The 21,346-nt window shown below is 37.7% G+C and overlaps 1 protein-coding gene across 1 annotated transcript in view; it reads right to left on the reverse strand.

Moving 5' to 3' along the window:
• Positions 1–21,346, reverse strand: part of RNF4 (ring finger protein 4) — a gene marked incomplete in the record, with an annotated part of 288,611 nt that overhangs the window by 133,824 nt on the left and 133,441 nt on the right. The window contains 1 exon segment of the mRNA XM_053704205.1: positions 21,127–21,280. Coding sequence (XP_053560180.1) covers positions 21,127–21,280 — 154 coding nt within the window.

Below are 21,346 nucleotides of genomic sequence, written 5' to 3' on the forward strand. Positions count from 1 at the left end.
AGACTGACAGGACTACTTAAAACTCCTGTCCCATGCCGAAGAGTACTACCTTCCATAAGAGACAAAAACAAAAATTCTGACACTTCTCTGTCATCCTTCTGGGACGAAAGGCAAAGAATGACTGGGGGATGAGGGGAGTGGGAGGAGTATTTAAGCCTTTGGCTGGGTTGCCTGTGCCTCCTCCTAGTGGCCAGGTTCTTATTTCCCAAAAGTAATGAATGCACAGCTGTGAACTCTTTCCATTTAAGAAGAAAATTTAACCTCTTTCTTGCGCTTAGCAATGCAAAGTAAAGCACTAAAGGCCGCAGACACTGCCATCTGTAACTGTTCAATAAAGTCTGGCGGTAAAAGGGCCCCTCCAGATGGAGGAATAGGAGTGCTACGGGAAGCTGCATGTGTTTTAGGAGATGAGTGTAGGGTGCACACCTCACGGGACGGAGACTCCTAAGAGGTAGAAGGCTCAGTAGTACTAAACTTTAGCTTTCTTTGATAAGACTACTTTATCAAGGCATGCTGAACATAATTGTACAGTCGGGTATATTGTTGCCTCCTCACAATAAAAACAGGCATTAGCTTTAGGTAAAGAGGGAGTACCCTCTAACTTATCAGAGTCCTCCATAGCTTGCGCTTATAAAAAGGACTTTAGACAAGGATAATTGGCACCTTTATACCACCAATGGCTGGGGTATCCTCCTATGACCCAGGCCCAAGAGAGAAACCGCCTTGTCTCCAGACACTGCACGGTCAGGAAGAAGAGATCACTGTGACCACACCGGGTCACATGGTGCACCATGCAGGACCACCCTGCACCTAAAAGCTCACCAAGCCTAACTGGCTGCTTAGCGCTCCAAAATGTAAGTAAAACCTGTATGTTCCCAAATCTGCCTGAGCCACATCTCACACATGTCACAGCATAAACACAATATTAAAAAACATAATTTATTTAAGAACTTACCTGATAAATTAATTTCTTTCATATTGGCAAGAGTCCATGAGCTAGTGACGTATGGGATATACAATCCTACCAGGAGGGGCAAAGTTTCCCAAACCTCAAAATGCCTATAAATACACCCCTCACCACACCCACAATTCAGTTTAACGAACAGCCAAGTAGTGGGGTGATAAAGAAAGGAGTAAAAAACATCAACAAAGTAATTTGGAAATAATTGTGCTTCATACAAAAAAATCATAACCACCATAAAAAGCGGGTGGGCCTCATGGACTCTTGCCAATATGAAAGAAATGAATTTATCAGGTAAGTTCTTGCATAAATTATGTTTTCTTTCATGTAATTGGCAAGAGTCCATGAGCTAGTGACGTATGGGATAGCAATACCCAAGATGTGGAACTCCACGCAAGAGTCACTAGAGAGGGAGGGATAAAAATAAAAACAGCCATTTTCCGCTGAAAAAATTAATCCACAACCCAAAATATAAAAGTTTAATCTCATAAATTAAAGGAAAAAAACTTAAATCAAAAGCAGAAGAATCAAACTGAAACAGCTACCTGAAGAACTTTTCTACCAAAAACTGCTTCCGAAGAAGCAAATACATCAAAACGGTAGAATTTAGTAAATGTATGCAAAGAAGACCAAGTTGCTGCTTTGCAAATCTGATCAACTGAAGCTTCATTCTTAAAAGTAGAATGAGCTGTAATTCTCTTGGGCTTGACCCAACTCCAAATAAGCTTGATGAATCAAAAACTTTAACCACGAAGCCAAGGAAACAGCAGAAGCCTTCTGACCTTTCCTAGAACCAGAAAATATAACAAATAGACTAGAATTCTTCCTGAAATCTTTAGTAGCTTCAACCTAATATTTCAAGGCTCTTACCACATCCAAAAAATGTAAGGATCTCTCCAAAGAATTCTTGGGATTAGGACACAAGGAAGTAACAACAATTTCTCTATTATTGTTGTTAGAATTCACAACCTTAGGTAAGAATTTAAATGAAGTCTGCAAAACCGCCTTATCCTGATGAAAAATCAGAAAAGGAGATTCACAAGAGAGAGCGGATAATTCAGAAACTCTTCTAGCATAAGAGATAGCAAAAAGGAACAACACTTTCCAAGAAAGTAGTTTAATGTCCAAAGAATACATAGGCTCAAATGGAGGAGCCTGTAACGCCTTCAAAACTAAATTAAGACTCCAAGGAGGAGAGATTGATTTATTGACAGGCTTGATACGAGCCAAAGCCTGCACAAAACAATGAATATCAGGAAGTTTAGCAATCTTTCTGTGAAATAAAACAGAAAGAGCAGAGATTTGTCCTTTCAAGGAACATGCATACAAACCTTTATCCAAACCATCCTGAAGAAACTGTAAAATTCTAGGAATTCTAAAAGAATGCCAAGAGAATTTATGAGAACACCACCATGAAATGTAAGTCTTCCAAACTCGATAATAAATCTTTCTAGAAACAGATCTACGAGCCTGCAACATAGTATTAATCACTGAGTCGGAGAAACCTCTATGACTAAGCACTAAGCGTTCAATCTCCATACCTTCAAATTTAATGATTTGAGATCCTGATGGAAAAACGGACCTTGAGATAGAAGGTCTGACCTGAGTGGAAGTGGCCAAGGTTGGCAACTGGACATCCAAACAAGATCTGCATACCAAAACCCGTGAGGCCATGCTGGAGCTACCAGCAGCACAAATGATTGCTCCATTATAATCTTGGAGATCACTCTTGGAAGAAGAACTAGAGGCGGAAAAATATAAGCAGGTTGATAACACCAAGGAAGTGTCAATGCATCCACTGCTTCCGCCTGAGGATCCCTGGACCTGGATAGGTACCTGGGAAGTTTTTTGTTTAGATGAGATGCCATCAGATCTATTTCTGGAAGCCCCCACATCTGAACAATTTGATAAAACACATCTGGGTGGAGATACCATTCTCCCGGATGTAAAGTCTGATGACTGAGATAATCTGCTTCCCAATTGTCTATACCTGGGATATGAACCGCAGAAATTAGACAGGAGCTGGATTCCACCCAAACAAGTATCCGAGATACTTCTTTCATAGCTTGAGGACCGAGTCCCACCCTGATTAATGACATATGCCCCAGTTGTGACATTGTCTGTCTGAAAACAAATGAAAGGTTCTCTCTTCAACAGAGGCCAAACCTGAAGAGCCCTGAGAATCGCACAGAGTTCCAAAATATTCATTGGTAATCTTGCCTCTTGAGATTTCCAAACCCCTTGTGCTGTCAGAGATCCCCAAACAGCTCCCCAACCTGAAAGACTTGCATCTGTTGTGATCACAGTCCAGGTTGGACGAACGAAAGAGGCCCCTAGAATTATACGATGATGATCTAACCACCAAGTCAGAGAAAGTCAAACATTGGGATTTAAGGATATTAATTGTGATATCCTTGTATAATCCCTGCACCATTGGTTCAGCATACAAAGCTGGAGAGGTCTCATATGAAAACGAGCAAAGGGGATTGCGTCCGATGCTGCAGTCATGAGACGTAAAGCTTCCATGCACATAGCTACTCAAGGGAATGACTGAGACTGAAGGTTCCGACAGGCTGTAACCAATCTCAAACGTCTCTTGTCTTTTAGAGACAAAGTCACTGAATCTATCTGGAAACTTAAAAAGGTTACCCTTGTCTGAGGAATCAAAGAACTTTTTGGTAAATTGATCCTCCAACCATTTCTTCAAAGAAAAAAAAACACTAGTTGATTCGAGTGATATTCTGCAGAATGTAAAGACTGAGCGAGTACCAAGATATCGTCCCAATAAAAAAAATAACGCAATAACCCGCTCTCTGATTACAGAGAGTAGGGCACCTAGAACCTTTGAAAAGATTTTTGGAGCTGTCGCTAAGCCAAAAGGAAGAGCAACAAATTGGTAATGCTTGTCTAGAAAAGAGAATCTCAGAAAGTGATAGTGATCTGGATGAATCAGAATATGAAGATATGCATCCTGTAAGTCTATTGTGGACATATAATGCCCTTGCTGAACGAAAGGCAGAATAGTCCTTATAGTCACCATTTTGAAAGTTGGTACTCTTACCCATCGATTCAAAATCTTTAGATCTAAAACTGGTCTGAATGAATTTTCTTTCTTTGGGACAATGAATAGATTTGAATAAAACCCCAGACTATGTTCCTGAAACGGAACTGGCATGATTACCCCTGACAACTCCAGGTCTGAAACACACTTCAGAAAAGCCTGAGCCTTTACTGGGTTTACCGGAATGCGTGAGAGAAAAAATCTTCTCACAGGCGGTCTTACTCTGAATCCTATTCTGTACCCCTGACAGACAATACTCTGAATCCAATGATTTTGGACCGAATTGATCCAAACATCTTTGAAAAATATTAATCTGCCCCCTACCAGCTGAGCTGGAATGAGGGCCGCACCTTCATGCGGACTTGGGGGATGGTTTTGATCTCTTAAATGGCTTGGATTTATTCCAATTTGGAAGCAGATTCCTTGGGGGAAGGATTAGGTTTCTGTTCCTTATTTTGTTGAAAGGAACGAAAACGGTTAAAAGCTTTAGATTTACCCTTAGGTTTTTTATCCTGAGGCAAAAAAACTCCCTTCCCCCCCAGTAACAGTTGAAATTATTGAATCCAACTGAGAACCAAATAATTTATTACCTTGGAAAGAAAGAGATAGCAATCTGGACTTAGAAGTCATATCAGCATTCCAAGATTTGAGCCACAAAACTCTTCTAGATAAAATAGCTAAAGACATAGATTTAACATCAATTTTGATAATATAAAAAATGGCATCACAAATGAAATTATTAGCATGTTGAATCAACTTAACAATGCTAGACAAATCATGATCCGATACTTGCTGTGCTAAAGTATCCAACGAAAAAGTTGAAGCAGCTGCAACATCAGCCAAAGAAATTGCAGGCCTAAGAAGATGACCTGAATATAAAAAAGCTTTCCTTAGATAAGATTTAAGTTTCCTATCTAAAGGATCTTTAAAAGAAGTACTATCTTAAGTAGGAATAGTAGTACGTTTAGCAAGAGTAGAGATAGCCCCATCAACTTTGGGGATCTTTTCCCAAAACTCCAATCTAACCGCTGGCAAAGGATACAATTTTTTAAACCTTGAAGAAGGAATAAAAGAAGTATCAGGCTTACTCCATTCCTTAGAAATCATATCAGAAATAGCATCAGGAATTGGTAAAACCTCTGGAATAGCCACAGGAGGTTTATAAACAGAATTTAAACGTTTACTAGTTTTAATATCAAGAGGACTAGTTTCCTCCATATCCAACGTAATCAACACTTCTTTTAACAAAGAATGAATATACTCCAATTTAAATAAATAAGAGGATTTATCAGTGTCAATGTCTGAGGCAGGATCTTCTGAATCAGATAGATCCTCATCAGAGAAGGATAATTCAGTATGTTGCTGGTCATTTAAAATGTCATCAACCTTATGAGAAGTTTTAAAAAAAGACCTTTTACGTTTATTAGAAGGCGGAATGGCAGACAAAGCCTTCTGAATAGAATCAGAAATAAATTATTTTAAATTTACAGGTATACTTGTGCATTAGATGTTGAGGGAACAGCAACAGGTAATGAACTACTACTGATGGATATATTTTCTGCATGTAAAAGTTTATCATGACAACTATTACAAACCACAGCTGGAGGTATAATCACCACAAGTTTACAACAAATGCACTTAGCTTTGGTAGAACTGTTATCAAGCAGCAGGGATCCAGCAGTGAATTCTGAGGCAGGATCAGATTGAGACTTCTTGCAAATGTAAGAGAAAAAAAACAACATATAAAGCAAAATTATCAATTTCCTTATATGGCAGTTTCAGGAATGGGAAAAAAAATGCAAACAGCATAGTCCTCTGATATAGAAAAAAGCAAGAGGCAAAACGGAATGGGGTCTAAAATAATGAAAATATTTGGCGCCAAGTATGACACACAACAAACAGAAAAATATCATAGATGACGCAACCTTGTGAAAGGACCCGGCGTCAACTAAGACTCCGGAAATGACGAATTGCGTCTACGAACGTAACTTTGCGTCAAAAAATCTTGCGACAAGAATGACGCAATAAACTTTAGCATTGTGCGCCCTTGCGAGCCTAATTCTGCCCGCGAATTTGAAAAAAGACAGTCAATTGAAAAAAAGACTACACCCCAGGTAAGAAATAAATTTCCCAGATATGAAACTGACAGTCTGCAAAAGGATATATACTGAAACCTGAATCATGGCAAATATAAATACAAGAGGCAAAGGAGTAGTGGTTGCACTTATAACCATGTGTAAGTAGAAATTGCCAAGCCAGGCATCGGGACTTAGGTCGATAGACACCCCCCCAAACAGTACATATGTGAGCCAATATAAGAGGTGTACCTTGAGCACTGAAGTGAGAAATCCTGTATATACACGGAGCGATATCCGATGGCAGCGTGTCTGCCGACTTCTCTTGCTTCCGCCTCTATGCAAAACCCGGTCTGCAGCTCTGTGAACGTCACCGCGTGACGTAAGGAGGGGGTGTGTGTGTTGACGATCTGTATATTCACCCGGCCCAGCGGTTAGTGAGGAGTGTAAACCTGGACTCAATAGCTGGTCAGAGCATCACAGAAGAAAGGATGGAGTCCCAGGTTAAGATAAAACAAATTCTTTATTCGATTCTTTAAAAGTGAAGTTCAAGTGAGTCGCAGCTCACACGGACACAAAATCAGCCAGAAAAAGAGTGGAGAGATGAGCGTAGCACCAGTGGCTTACATGTTTCGGCTAAATGCCGTAATCATAGCCTAAGGTGCTATACCTGTGTAATCTTTAAAAAGGGTGAGAAGTGATTCAATTGGCTAAAACACTTACAAGGATTAAAAATGTACGCCCATTTCAACACACCTAGCATGCACATAGAAGTTAACCCTATACATGTCATAATATATTAGAGCAAGGGGTGTTTGATGTGAAAGGAGAAATACGAGATGTGAAAGTGTAATGAAAAGAAAAAGATAGTGAAAGAAATATAGAATAGGAAATAGAAAAAAAGAGACTGAAAAAACAGCGCATGAATTAAAGGGACAGACTAGCAGCAATATAGGTAATGTAGACTCGTTGTGGACTAGGGATGCTTAGAATGCTCACATTAGAGGATGTATATAACCACAATATACGAGGCAGAAGTCAATGTAACATAATGATATGATAACTGATGTGAACATGTAAACAATAAGCTGATATGTCCACATTATAAGATTAAACACGCACTGTCGCTAAGGCAAAAAGAGGAGAAAAGAAGAATAAAGAGAAGAGAGAAGAGGAGAAGAAAACTAGGGGTACGGCTACGACTCCTTTAGTGCAACATTTTGCCACCAAACACAACTGCTGCCTTAATTCGTTCAGGTGGGCAGCTATTGAAAAAGCCAAAGTCCCTATGAGAGGGGGAGATATAGACAAAGTTCTAGCGAAACGTGAAACCTTTTGGATTTTCCAGTTAAAAACCAGACTTCCCCAAGGGCTAAACTCCAAATTTGATCTGATCAATTTTTGGGAGTAAATTTTTATATGTCAATATATAGGTCAATTCATAATATATATACATAAAAAAAAATTTTTTCTATTGTCCTATTCATTTACAACGGCATATTCCTTTAGTCCTATATTCCCTGACAGTCTTCATACGTGTCTAATTGTAGATACATGTGTACACAATTTTCTCTTCTTCTCTATATTCTCTAATTTGATGTTGTTCATTAACACATGTTTTGAATGCTTGTATTGCATGTATTATATGTTTTATATAGTGTAGCTACAGCTGCATAATCTATCACATAGGGAGTCTATTGCGGTTCCTTCATATTCATGTAGCATAGTTTTAAATCTTATATACCCTATATATTCACATATATAGCATCAAATTTGTGTACACTATATTTCTGCCTTCCTTCTATATACATCAGCTTAATCAGTATATGGGTGTATATGTAAGCATCCTCATGTACTTTTATATATGTGCTATATGTATATACATCTGCCCCCACTATTTCTCCTTTTCTATTTTCTTTCTCTATGGGTTTCTTTTTTCTTTTTCTTCTCCTCTTCTCTCTTCTCTTTATTCTTCTTTTCTCCTCTTTTTGCCTTAGCGACAGTGCGTGTTTAATCTTATAATGTGGACATATCAGCTTATTGTTTACATGTTCACATCAGTTATCATATCATTATGTTACATTGACTTCTGCCTCGTATATTGTGGTTATATACATCCTCTAATGTGAGCATTCTAAGCATCCCTAGTCCACAACGAGTCTACATTACCTATATTGCTGCTAGTCTGTCCCTTTAATTCATGCGCTGTTTTTTCAGTCTCTTTTTTCTATTTCCTATTCTATATTTCTTTCACTATCTTTTTCTTTTCATTACACTTTCACATCTCGTATTTCTCCTTTCACATCAAACACCCCTTGCTCTAATATATTATGACATGTATAGGGTTAACTTCTATGTGCATGCTAGGTGTGTTGAAATGGGCGTACATTTTTAATCCTTGTAAGTGTTTTAGCCAATTGAATCACTTCTCACCCTTTTTAAAGATTACACAGGTATAGCACCTTAGGCTATGATTACGGCATTTAGCCGAAACATGTAAGCCACTGGTGCTACGCTCATCTCTCCACTCTTTTTCTGGCTGATTTTGTGTCCGTGTGAGCTGCGACTCACTTGAACTTCACTTTTAAAGAATCGAATAAAGAATTTGTTTTATCTTAACCTGGGACTCCATCCTTTCTTCTGTGATGCTCTGACCAGCTATTGAGTCCAGGTTTACACTCCTCACTAACCGCTGGGCCGGGTGAATATACAGATCGTCAACACACACACCCCCTCCTTACGTCACGCGGTGACGTTCACAGAGCTGCAGACCGGGTTTTGCATAGAGGCGGAAGCAAGAGAAGTCGGCAGACACGCTGCCATCGGATATCGCTCCGTGTATATACAGGATTTCTCGCTTCAGTGCTCAAGGTACACCTCTTATATTGGCTCACATATGTACTGTTTGGGGGGGTGTCTATCGACCTAAGTCCCGGTGCCTGGCTTGGCAATTTCTACTTACACATGGTTATAAGTGCAACCACTACTCCTTTGCCTCTCCTATTTTATGGGTATTAACTGGTGATACCCGGGATTTCACTTTAAGCCATATGTGTGATAAATGCCAGCGGTTATATCCTTCAATCTGTTTGATGGGACATCTTTATACTGAGATACAAATTTGAGGAGTTTTCAATTTCTACCTTGTTCCATATAACATAGAACATGGAAGGCACTACTCAGCCACAGTTTTATTCCCTCATGTCAGCCTCAGCAAGGGTTCATACAGAGACTGAATGTGCTAAGATTTTTTCTGACGATCAAGGGACTTTATCCTTATCTACACTGTTTGAATCCCTGGAAAATCTTCTATTTAAGGAAATCAAAGCACAATGGGACATTTGGACATTCCAATCCTACATAAAAGCTAAAATGATCCCAAGGGGTCTGCGCATTTTAAAGTTTCCTACTTTTGAAGTTGATATAAATGATAAAGATTTTGTGAATGCATGGAATAATGTACTATCAGATTGTTCATTACAGCTCATGCAATTATTAATCCAAATCAGAACACAACATCTTAATGACACCAAAAGTGAGATTGATATATTACAACTTGAACTTAATAAACGTAGTACAGATCCTGACTTTTCTAGATTTGACGCTATTCTACAAACATCTCTAGCTAAGGGTAAACAAGTGATAATGGAAAACAAACATGTTAAATTAATTAGAGATAAAACAGACTACTCTAAAGATTCGGTCTACCTGTGTAATAAGAAACAACGTAGGGAATATAGACGCAATACACCTAAATCTAATAAACAGAAAAATAAACGCAGAAATCGCAATAGACACAACAAATCTGTAACTTTTACAGATAGTGATACAGACAGATCTGACAAATCCTCTGATGAAAATCTCTCTGCAAGTGAGGAAGAGGTAGATACATTGACACGAACTAACACAATTACTAATCAACAGCCAAGTATATTAAAAACAGCTCCTCCACTCACATCTCTTATAAATGGTACCGCACAGGGCACAAACCCTATAGACAAAAAACAAATGGGTGCATCCAACACTAAATATGTTGCGACCAATACAAATACAAATATTCATTCATATACTCCTTACACACATATGAGTACTAACAATAGTGTGTGCGACCAATCAACCTTGGAACAGGTTTTTCCCTTAGGACAGATGCCACAGGGGATAGGGGTTCCACGGCACTCTAATCTACAAAACCAAGACAGGTATCCAGTGAGAGGAAACCGCACTCAAACGAAATACAAGTAGACTCAGTTATCAATCTATCTTCCCTTCAGCTTAACAAAGATCAGCTAGAATTGCTTAGCCTAGGACTAGGTTTTGCCCCTACAGCTAAATTTGACTTATTCCAGACAATGATAGATGTTAATCGTCTCATTAGAAATATCACTCTAAAAAAGCACTTTACATCCAACACCTCTGAATGCATATCCTATAACGATAGCACAGTCTCTAACTCACACATTACGGAGTCCTTTACTGAGGCCTGTGATGTCCTAAATTTACAAAACTTATACTCTGAATCTTCTTCAAGTCAGGGAACAATCAACAATGCTGCCACCTTTAAGGACAAGTCTAAATTCTATCCCATCCAGTCCAGAGGACAAATTATAGAGACATTTCACTCTCGGGTAGAACGAGATCTACAGACTCTTAATGATCATTCTACAGGTTACACCCAAAATTTGCCCATTAGACTAAAAAAGGCTATGAGTACACTACAAAATAACACTAATATTGTCATACGCCCGGCTGATAAAGGTGGCAGTATTGTTGTCCTAAATAGATCTGATTATGTGGCAGAAGCCCATCGCCAATTGGACAATCCACAAGAGTACACTCCCCTTACGACAAATCCCACAGCTAGATTTAAAAAGGATCTTCTTGGGATTTTGGATGACGGTGTTGAACATGGGTTTCTAAATGAACAAACTGCTTCATTCTTATATGTACAACATCCAAAGACACCCATGTTCCACCTTTTTCCAAAAGTCCACAAATCCTTAATTAATGTTAAGGGTCGCCCCATTGTTAGTGGGGTTGATTCCCTACTAGAAAGACTTTCATCCTGGCTTGATAGTATTCTGCAGCCTTTGGTGAACACCTTACCATCCTTTACCAAGGATACAAAACATATTATTAACCTATTGGCTAAACATAAGTGGAATGACAATTATATATGGGTTACAATAGATGCAGTCTCCCTGTATTCTTCCATACCCCACACAGAAGGCATCATGGCTATAAAATTCTTTTTAGCTAACTATACAGATTACACTGAGAATTTTCAAAGCTTTATCATTCGTGTATTAGAATTTTTACTCACTCACAATTTCTTTTGTTTTGAGTCAAACTTCTATCTTCAGAAAAGGGGTACAGCTATGGGGGCAAAATTTGCCCCCTCATATGCTAATCTCTACTTAGGCTTTTGGGAGATTAACTGCATCTATGGAGACACTAATCCCTACAGGTCTTCTATATATTTCTACAAGAGATATATAGATGACCTGTTATGTATTTGGTCTGGTTCTTCAGAAGATGTGCCCAAATTTATATCTTGGCTGAATCAGAATGAGTTGAACCTCAGTTTCACCTTCATCTCTGATCCAGTCAATATAGACTATCTTGACCTCACACTTACTGGTAATTGTAATGGCACTATTTCTACCAAGGTCTTCCGTAAACCAATATCAGGTAATACACTTCTACATGCCACTTCTTGTCATCCTACCAACACCGCTTATGCTGTGGCGAAAGGCCAATTTATGCGCATCAAAAGAAATTGTAGTAGGGAGGAAGATTTTGAACATGAAGCTAGCCTATTGGAAAATAGACTAAGATTGAGAAAATATTCTAAACGACACATTAAACAGGCAAGACAACAGGTTAACCTCATTCCAAGAGAGTCAATGCTACTTGATAAATGCAAGAATACTAAAAGCAATTTTCAGGGTATTCACTTTGTTACAGAGTACAGTGCTCAATACCCCGAGGTTTGTAATATTATCAAGAGGCATTTTCCTCTTCTAATTGCAGACGACAAGCTCACAGATGTAGTGAAAAATGGCATCAGATGCTCTTACAAAAAATGTGCCACTTTGGCTTCAATTCTATCACCTACACAACTCAGATCTACCACACAACATACTAGCTCTTGGTTGAGACATCAGGGCATGTATAGATGTGGCCACAAAAAGTGTAAGCCATGTGACTATGCACAAATTACGACAGAGTTCAGATCAACTGTAACAGGGACTGTTTATCCTATAAAATCCTGTTTAAATTGTACCAGCACCAATGTCATATATCTTGTCACCTGCATCCTTTGCAATATTCAATATGTTGGTCTCACGTCTAGGGATGTTAACTCTAGAATAAGAGAACATATCTCCTCCCTAACTAGGGGTACGGCTATGACTCCTTTAGTGCAACATTTTGCCACCAAACACAACTGCTGCCTTAATTCGTTCAGGTGGGCAGCTATTGAAAAAGCCAAAGTCCCTATGAGAGGGGGAGATATAGACAAAGTTCTAGCGAAACGTGAAACCTTTTGGATTTTCCAGTTAAAAACCAGACTTCCCCAAGGGCTAAACTCCAAATTTGATCTGATCAATTTTTGGGAGTAAATTTTTATATGTCAATATATAGGTCAATTCATAATATATATACATAATTTTTTTTTTCTATTGTCCTATTCATTTACAACGGCATATTCCTTTAGTCCTATATTCCCTGACAGTCTTCATACGTGTCTAATTGTAGATACATGTGTACACAATTTTCTCTTCTTCTCTATATTCTCTAATTTGATGTTGTTCATTAACACATGTTTTGAATGCTTGTATTGCATGTATTATATGTTTTATATAGTGTAGCTACAGCTGCATAATCTATCACATAGGGAGTCTATTGCGGTTCCTTCATATTCATGTAGCATAGTTTTAAATCTTATATACCCTATATATTCACATATATAGCATCAAATTTGTGTACACTATATTTCTGCCTTCCTTCTATATACATCAGCTTAATCAGTATATGGGTGTATATGTAAGCATCCTCATGTACTTTTATATATGTGCTATATGTATATACATCTGCCCCCACTATTTCTCCTTTTCTATTTTCTTTCTCTATGGGTTTCTTTTTTCTTTTTCTTCTCCTCTTCTCTCTTCTCTTTATTCTTCTTTTCTCCTCTTTTTGCCTTAGCGACAGTGCGTGTTTAATCTTATAATGTGGACATATCAGCTTATTGTTTACATGTTCACATCAGTTATCATATCATTATGTTACATTGACTTCTGCCTCGTATATTGTGGTTATATACATCCTCTAATGTGAGCATTCTAAGCATCCCTAGTCCACAACGAGTCTACATTACCTATATTGCTGCTAGTCTGTCCCTTTAATTCATGCGCTGTTTTTTCAGTCTCTTTTTTCTATTTCCTATTCTATATTTCTTTCACTATCTTTTTCTTTTCATTACACTTTCACATCTCGTATTTCTCCTTTCACATCAAACACCCCTTGCTCTAATATATTATGACATGTATAGGGTTAACTTCTATGTGCATGCTAGGTGTGTTGAAATGGGCGTACATTTTTAATCCTTGTAAGTGTTTTAGCCAATTGAATCACTTCTCACCCTTTTTAAAGATTACACAGATATAGCACCTTAGGCTATGATTACGGCATTTAGCCGAAACATGTAAGCCACTGGTGCTACGCTCATCTCTCCACTCTTTTTTCTGGCTGATTTTGTGTCCGTGTGAGCTGCGACTCACTTGAACTTCACTTTTAAAGAATCGAATAAAGAATTTGTTTTATCTTAACCTGGGACTCCATCCTTTCTTCTGAAATATAAATACAATACATATATTTAGAACTTTATATAAATACATAAAGTGCCAAATCATAGCTGAGAGTGTCTTAAAGTGAATGTAAACTCAGCCTTCGTTCTTAACAGCAGTGTGACAATTATCAATAAAAAACTTGAGTTTCATTCATCAAATTTAAAGTTTTTAAATGGATACCTTTATTTTCATTAATTTATATCAGTTTGCGGCTAAATCGTCCTCCGCCCGGCATTCGCGCTCTGTTGCTGACCTTTTTGATTGACGTCCTAATAGCCAATAACGGCTCTAACCCCGGGGGTACCCACCCTCTTCTCATTACGTAATAAGTCCTTATTGCGCATGCGTTAGTCTTTGGTGCAGAGCTAATCTATTGTAAGCTCGTGCACATTACATTTCGCGCATGCGCAATAGTAACAAACATGGGGTAGCAATACATTCTTATACGGAGTCCTTTCATTAACTCTGTATTGTCAAGCTTGGATTACTGGATGTGAAAGGGCTCCGTATATAGGTTAGATATATCTTACATTGTACATTAGCAATAATGGAGGCTGATAATTATATGCCGGTTGCAAAGTAATAGACATTAGAACTTCAAAAAAGACTTACACTCGATATTTTTTTATTTGAAATTGGCTTGATTGAATTTTTTTTTCTTTTTGGAGATCCTGTCCTACGCCACTCACAACGATAGTTTTCATTGAATGAATACTCATTCAATGAATACTATATTGTTATACAGCGTAAACAGAAGTAATGCATGCGCAATGGAAAATAGACACGGGAGCGCGCAGTGCCTATACGTAAACAGCGGGTGGGACCGCTGTTTACGTAATATGGATGAAAATTAGGAATCAGTGAGTGGGAGGAGCGGGTAAGCGAATGAGCGGTATGCTATATATAAAATAAAAAATAAAATACACATTTTATTAAAAATTTATTGTGGCGGTATGCTTAATTTGAGGAATCTCTATAAAACTTGATTACACAAACCGAAAAAATTGACATTCACTTTAAGTAATGAAAACATACTTACCTGAAGACACCCATCCACATATAGCAGATAGCCAAACCAGTACTGAAACGGTTATCAGTAGAGGTAATGGAATATGAGAGTATATTGTCGATCTGAAAAGGGAGGTAGGAGATGAATCTCTACGACCGATAACAGAGAACCAATGAAATAGATCCCCATGAGGAAAACCATTGCATTCAATAGGTGATACTCCCTTCACATCCCTCTGACATTCACTGTACTCTGAGAGGAAACGGGCTTCAAAAATGCTGAGAAGGGCATATCAACGTAGAAATCTTAGCACAAACTTCCATAGGAGGCAAAGTGAATTGTGGGTGTGGTGAGGGGTGTATTTATAGGCATTTTGAGGTTTGGGAAACTTAGCCCCTCCTGGTAGGATTGTATATCCCATACGTCACTAGCTCATGGACTCTTGCCAATTACATGAAAGAAATATGTGATTAATCCCCCCTGTTCAATAATCCCCTTCCGGAGACATTAACCCTCGATTCCCTTCAGATAAAAGGAGTCACACTGTGACCCTGTCTTCTTATGTTATCAAATGTGAATTAAAATTGAAACGATCTTACCGGAATCTATGCCGTGGAACAGAAACACAGCCTTTCAAGTGTGACAGTCTTGTAGCATCGCTCGTGACATGGACTTGAGCGATAGAAGCCAGCAGTGAAACTTGTCAACACTGATTGCTTAGGAGCTGTTAATACTAATCTGGATGGGTTCGCAGAAAGACTCTCCCTGCATCTCCAGACACTAACATTCACCAATGCTCTCACTGAGACACTGACAGGACTACTTAAAACTCCAGTTCTTTTCCGAAGAGTACTACTCCGTATCTTTTGACACTTCTCTGCCAACCTCCTGTGACGAAAGGCAAAGAATGACTGGGGGATGAGGGAGGTATTTATTCCTTTGGATGGGGTGTCTTTGCCTCCTGGTGGCCAGGTTCAGTATTTCCCACAAGTAAGGAATTAAGCCATGGACTCTCCTCATATTAAGATGGAAAAAGTTTATATATATATATATATATATATATATATATATATATATATATATATATATATATAAGCATATACTGTAGGTGTATGTCTGTATATAGTGTATATGCAACAGGGTTTATTACTGCAGTAGTTTTAACCACTTATACATTGTTTTCTCTTTTCCAATCTATGCATTGTTCTTCCAAATGCCTCCAAATAATGCATTTTTAGGTTTTCTAGGAAGAGACTGCACTCACTGGGCTTGTATAAAAAAAATCACTTTTCTTTATCACAGGTTAAAATTGGGAATGGAGCATGCTCAGTAAGTGCAGTCTCTTCCTGGAAAACTGCATTACATTTTGACTTTGCGCCCTGGCAGCTGCATAAGTGAGTTGGTTATTGGAGTGCAAAATTACCTTGGAACTTTCTAACAATACATTTACACACACACAAACTAATTAACAAGCATGATAAATTGCAAAAGACATTTACAAATCTACAGTATTCAGTCATAAGAATAGTTTGTGGCCCTAAAACTAAGGTTTACAAATGACATGCATTACCTGCACACTGAATCAGCACAGACTGGCTGATAAGTGAGCTCAGTAAATCTAGCCTAAATGACAAGCTCTGGCTTAAAGGGACAGGGAATATCCCTTACATGTTTCGCCAAAGAATGGCTTTTTGAAAAAGCCATTGTTTGGCGAAACATGTTAGGGACGTTGGGGCATTGGTGAGGAGTCCTAGGAGCTCCTGTGTTTTTAGCCAGCCTTAGGCTACCATAACCTTACTGTAGTGTTAAATTTACAACGGTGGTAATCTTAACAATGGGGCCTGTTTAGATGCCTTGAATGTTTAATCCAATGACTTTGTATCAGAGTAAGGAGAAACTTATATCGCTTTATTCAAGCGCTATCAATTAATTATGTTATACTGATTTGAGCGCAGAGTATTATACATATGACTTGCAAGACTATGTGGTTCTACTTAACAGTATAATATTCAAATAAGGTATGGAGATATCATCGGAAGTATAGTAACAGCACTTTAATATACCAATCCCAACAATGCTGAGCAACCAGGGTTAAAATTAGCAATTACTAGCACCTGAGTGGCTAAGATCCACAATACCTTTAGCATAACACCAAACTGAACTAACAGGTTGTATCAGAGTAAGGAGAAACTTATACCGCTTCATTCAAGCACTTTTAATTATCTATGCTATACTAATTTGAGCACATAATATTACACATTCAACTCACAAGGTTATGTGGTTTTACTTAACGTTATAATATTCAAATAGGTTGGCGATATCAATGGTAATATAGTAACTGCACTTTAAATATACCATTCTTAGTAATGCTGAACAACCAGGGTTAAAATTAGCAAACACTAGCACCTTCAGCATAACATTAAACTGAACTTACAGTTTATATACAAGTTCACCCATAAGCGAGTGACATAAGGCATTATACAGTAATTAACATTGAGTCAAACGCCAAATATGTAAACAAGTGTGATCTTTCTATGTAACCAAGTAAAGCAAATGGTAACTATTACAATATACCCTCTAGTGTGAACAATTTGTATCTACTAGCAACACCTTTCTGCTACGCTGTGGCTCAGAACATTTAAACTAATAGCTCATGATGCAGGCTAAATATATTTAAGTACTTTAACTCACGATAATGGCAATTTACTAAGCCTAATCTCACGGCAGTTGACAAAGTGCCTAAGTGCTTATTATGATTCTTTTGTATATCGCCACCAATACTATCATATTAGAAGCATGCTATTTGTTGTACAAGGGTGTTATATGTTATGATTAACTACTAGTGATTGTGACCACTCGCCCAAATTCTGACTAGGATTTTTTTTATATATCATAACGTGCCATATTTAATATTAGGCATCATAAATTAACTCCAGTCTCCAGCATTTACTTAATCCCATTACCATTGTATTATCACGCTGTGGGTTAATACCAAACCCAAGCACCCAGTAACCACACTAACCAGCCTAGATAACTAGTGCAGGTAACCATTAATACTCATCAGAGCCAATAGCTTGGCATTGTCTAGCAATATCCTTATAGTCATTGTATAAACATTATGGTTTAATTACCAATCATAGTTTAAACCTCTTATGACCAATTATCGATATTGTCATTCTATTACAAAGGCTTGATACTAGCCTATTACAAACATTGTCAGTGTATCACTAATTTAAGATCCTCTATTTATTAGGGGGTATATACCCGAGATACTTATGTAGTACTGATATAATTTATTCTCAATACCATCAGTGTTCTACACAGTAATAAATATATTGGATTACACACAAACGTATACTTTGATTACCCTGTGATTGAACCAGCATTTACACTATGTTAGGTACCTAAGAGCGTTTTTAATTCTAATTTTCCTAATTTTATTATACCCCAATAAAAGTTACGTTTTACTTTTCCCATTTTTTTGTCATATTCTAAGTGAAGTTTACAATATGTTACCCCTAACAGAATTTTTTAATTCTTATGACCCTGGAGTGCTATAGGTGTATTCTCTCTTCTCCAATTGTAACAATCAAATTAATACACAGCACCCATACCTTGCCTGATTCAGTGGCTGTATTAAGGACAGAGGGGCAATTTAATTAAAGGAGTGCTATTGGAATTTCTATTGTACAATAGCTGAAAACATCTAGTTAGCCAATCGCAAGAAACAAATGTGTGCAGGCACCAATCAGCTAGCTCCCACTAGTGTAGGATATGTGTGAATGTATCCTTTTTCAACAAGGGATACCAAGAGAACCAAGCACATTTGAAAAAAGAAGTAAATGTAAAAGTGCTTTACAATTGCATGTTCTGAATCATGCAAGTTTAACTTATTTTGTAAAATACTGGCCCACAGTCCTCCATAACATATGGGATATATTATGGAGTATTGTGGATCATCATAATTCCAAAAGAAAATAATTTATCAGGTAAGCATATATTTTAAATTTGTCTTTCCTATCCCTTTAATCTCATATCACAAAACTAAAAGAGGTGATCATGAGGTGTAACCACAGAAAAAGATGCAAAATATTACCAATGGACAGTAGCCACCGGCGCATAGCACTGCAGCACCACTTATGTAATAGATAGCTACAAGCACAATCTAATTGCTACTGCTGGCACAACTATACACTAAATGAGGGGGAGGTGTATAGCTGTATTAAACTTCATTAGACTTTATTAATAATAATATAAATCAATATTTGAAAAAAATATTTTTTTTACCATAAGAATATAAAGATTATTTATATGAAAAATAATAATTCACAAGTAAAAAGCAAACAGCACTGCCATAATAACAATCAATAGTTGTGTGCAAGTGTGCTAAAGTGTGCGCGAGAGGCACCAAGCTACTCCAACCCTAAAGTCCCTCAAATTAGGGAAAAAAGATATGTGAAAGAATGAAAACGAGGAGAAGCGCCAATAAAAGCTAAAGGTGCTAAACAGATTAAAAAATTGCTATGCAAACAAATTGAGATAAAATAAGATAAATTTACTTGCTTTACAAATATAGTTTAAAACAAACAATCACAGTAGTACATGTCCTGCAAAAAAGAAAAAAAGACATAGAACATTTAAGAATCGGACGTCTCCGATGTATAAAAAACAGAATAAAAACTGCTGTTGCCAATATAAACCTTGTCTCAGTATTATGAAGAGGAGGTCGGCATCAAAACTAAAGTCCTCAGATGATTCAAAAGAGAACCGAAGCCGGGTAAAAGCAAACCCGTTTTTACCTTTAGGTGTACCGTCCGTGTATCAAGAGTCACCTCCGTGAGGCGTATGCGTGTCCCGTGACGTCACTAATCGGGAGGCGGCGTCTCTGTAGGGCAATCCTATTGGTCAGGATAGCTTGAAGGTAAACTATAGCGGCCGCTATAATGTAGATGGTGAACTCCGCTCTTAGTGCAGGATCGCACGCAGGGTCACAGGCCCTGTAAGAGGGAGAAACGCGTTGATGAAAGTTACAGCTGCCTTACACTTCATATATTGTCTATAAGGACTGTAATTCTTTATTGGAGTGAAAGATTCTTCAGCTACCCACGGAAAACACGAGGACTACATTGTGAAGGGCCATGCGCTTAAGTTAAAGCCGGTTTCAAGTCACACATTAAAGTCCGTCTACTAGAAGATCTGCAAAAGAAATCTGGATATACTGTGACCCTGCGTGCGATCCTGCACTAAGAGCGGAGTTCACCATCTACATTATAGCGGCCGCTATAGTTTACCTTCAAGCTATCCTGACCAATAGGATTGCCCTACAGAGACGACGCCTCCCGATTAGTGACGTCACGGGACACGCATACGCCTCACGGAGGTGACTCTTGATACACGGACGATACACCTAAAGGTAAAAACGGGTTTGCTTTTACCCGGCTTCGGTTCTCTTTTGAATCATCTGAGGACTTTAGTTTTGATGCCGACCTCCTCTTCATAATACTGAGACAAGGTTTATATTGGCAACAGCAGTTTTTATTCTGTTTTTTTATACATCGGAGACGTCCGATTCTTAAATGTTCTATGTCTTTTTCTTTTTTGCAGGACATGTACTACTGTGATTGTTTGTTTTAAACTATATTTGTAAAGCAAGTAAATTTATCTTATTTTATCTCAATTTGTTTGCATAGCAATTTTTTAATCTGTTTAGCACCTTTAGCTTTTATTAGCGCTTCTCCTCGTTTTCATTCTTTCAACAATCAATAGTTCTTAGAACTGATGCCGGTCCAGCTACAATAAATGTCCCCTGCATTTTCAGCTGAGGCAAAAAACAAAACATGCACAATTTGAAATAGCCAACTGAAAAATATTAAACGTGTACTGCTAAACTGTCACAAGAGAAGGGCTAACTGGACAAGAAGAAAGCAGTGGGTGGAGCTTGTTTTTTTTTCAGGTGCTAACAAACAATGATTATTTAAAAGTTTCATGAACTTCTTACAAACCTATAAATGTTGAAACCATTGCAAGATGCTTGTCTGGTATGTAACAAGTAGTAAAGAATAAATATTGGGTCTAGACTTTCCTTTTAAGTGTTTGTTTTCAAATCTCTGGATCTGTGAAATAATAAAGTTTAAGTCATAAAGTTCCCTTAGAAATAAATTAAGGACATTTACCGTGGGGTATCATTTGCTAATGACGAAAAGACTGTAGAAACTGTTTTGGTTCCAAGAACATCTGTACCTCTTGAATCTTCATCATCACTACTTAAAACACAACTGGTAGATTGAAAGGGAGTCCTTGCTAGAGGTCTTCTTTGATTAGGAGTATCTTTTTAAAAAAAAAAAAAAAAAAAAAAAAAAAAAAAGAATTTTTTAAATAAAACAAAAAACATAA

The sequence above is a fragment of the Bombina bombina genome, chromosome 2 (assembly GCF_027579735.1).
Source record: "Bombina bombina isolate aBomBom1 chromosome 2, aBomBom1.pri, whole genome shotgun sequence".
Taxonomy (NCBI): domain Eukaryota; kingdom Metazoa; phylum Chordata; class Amphibia; order Anura; family Bombinatoridae; genus Bombina; species Bombina bombina.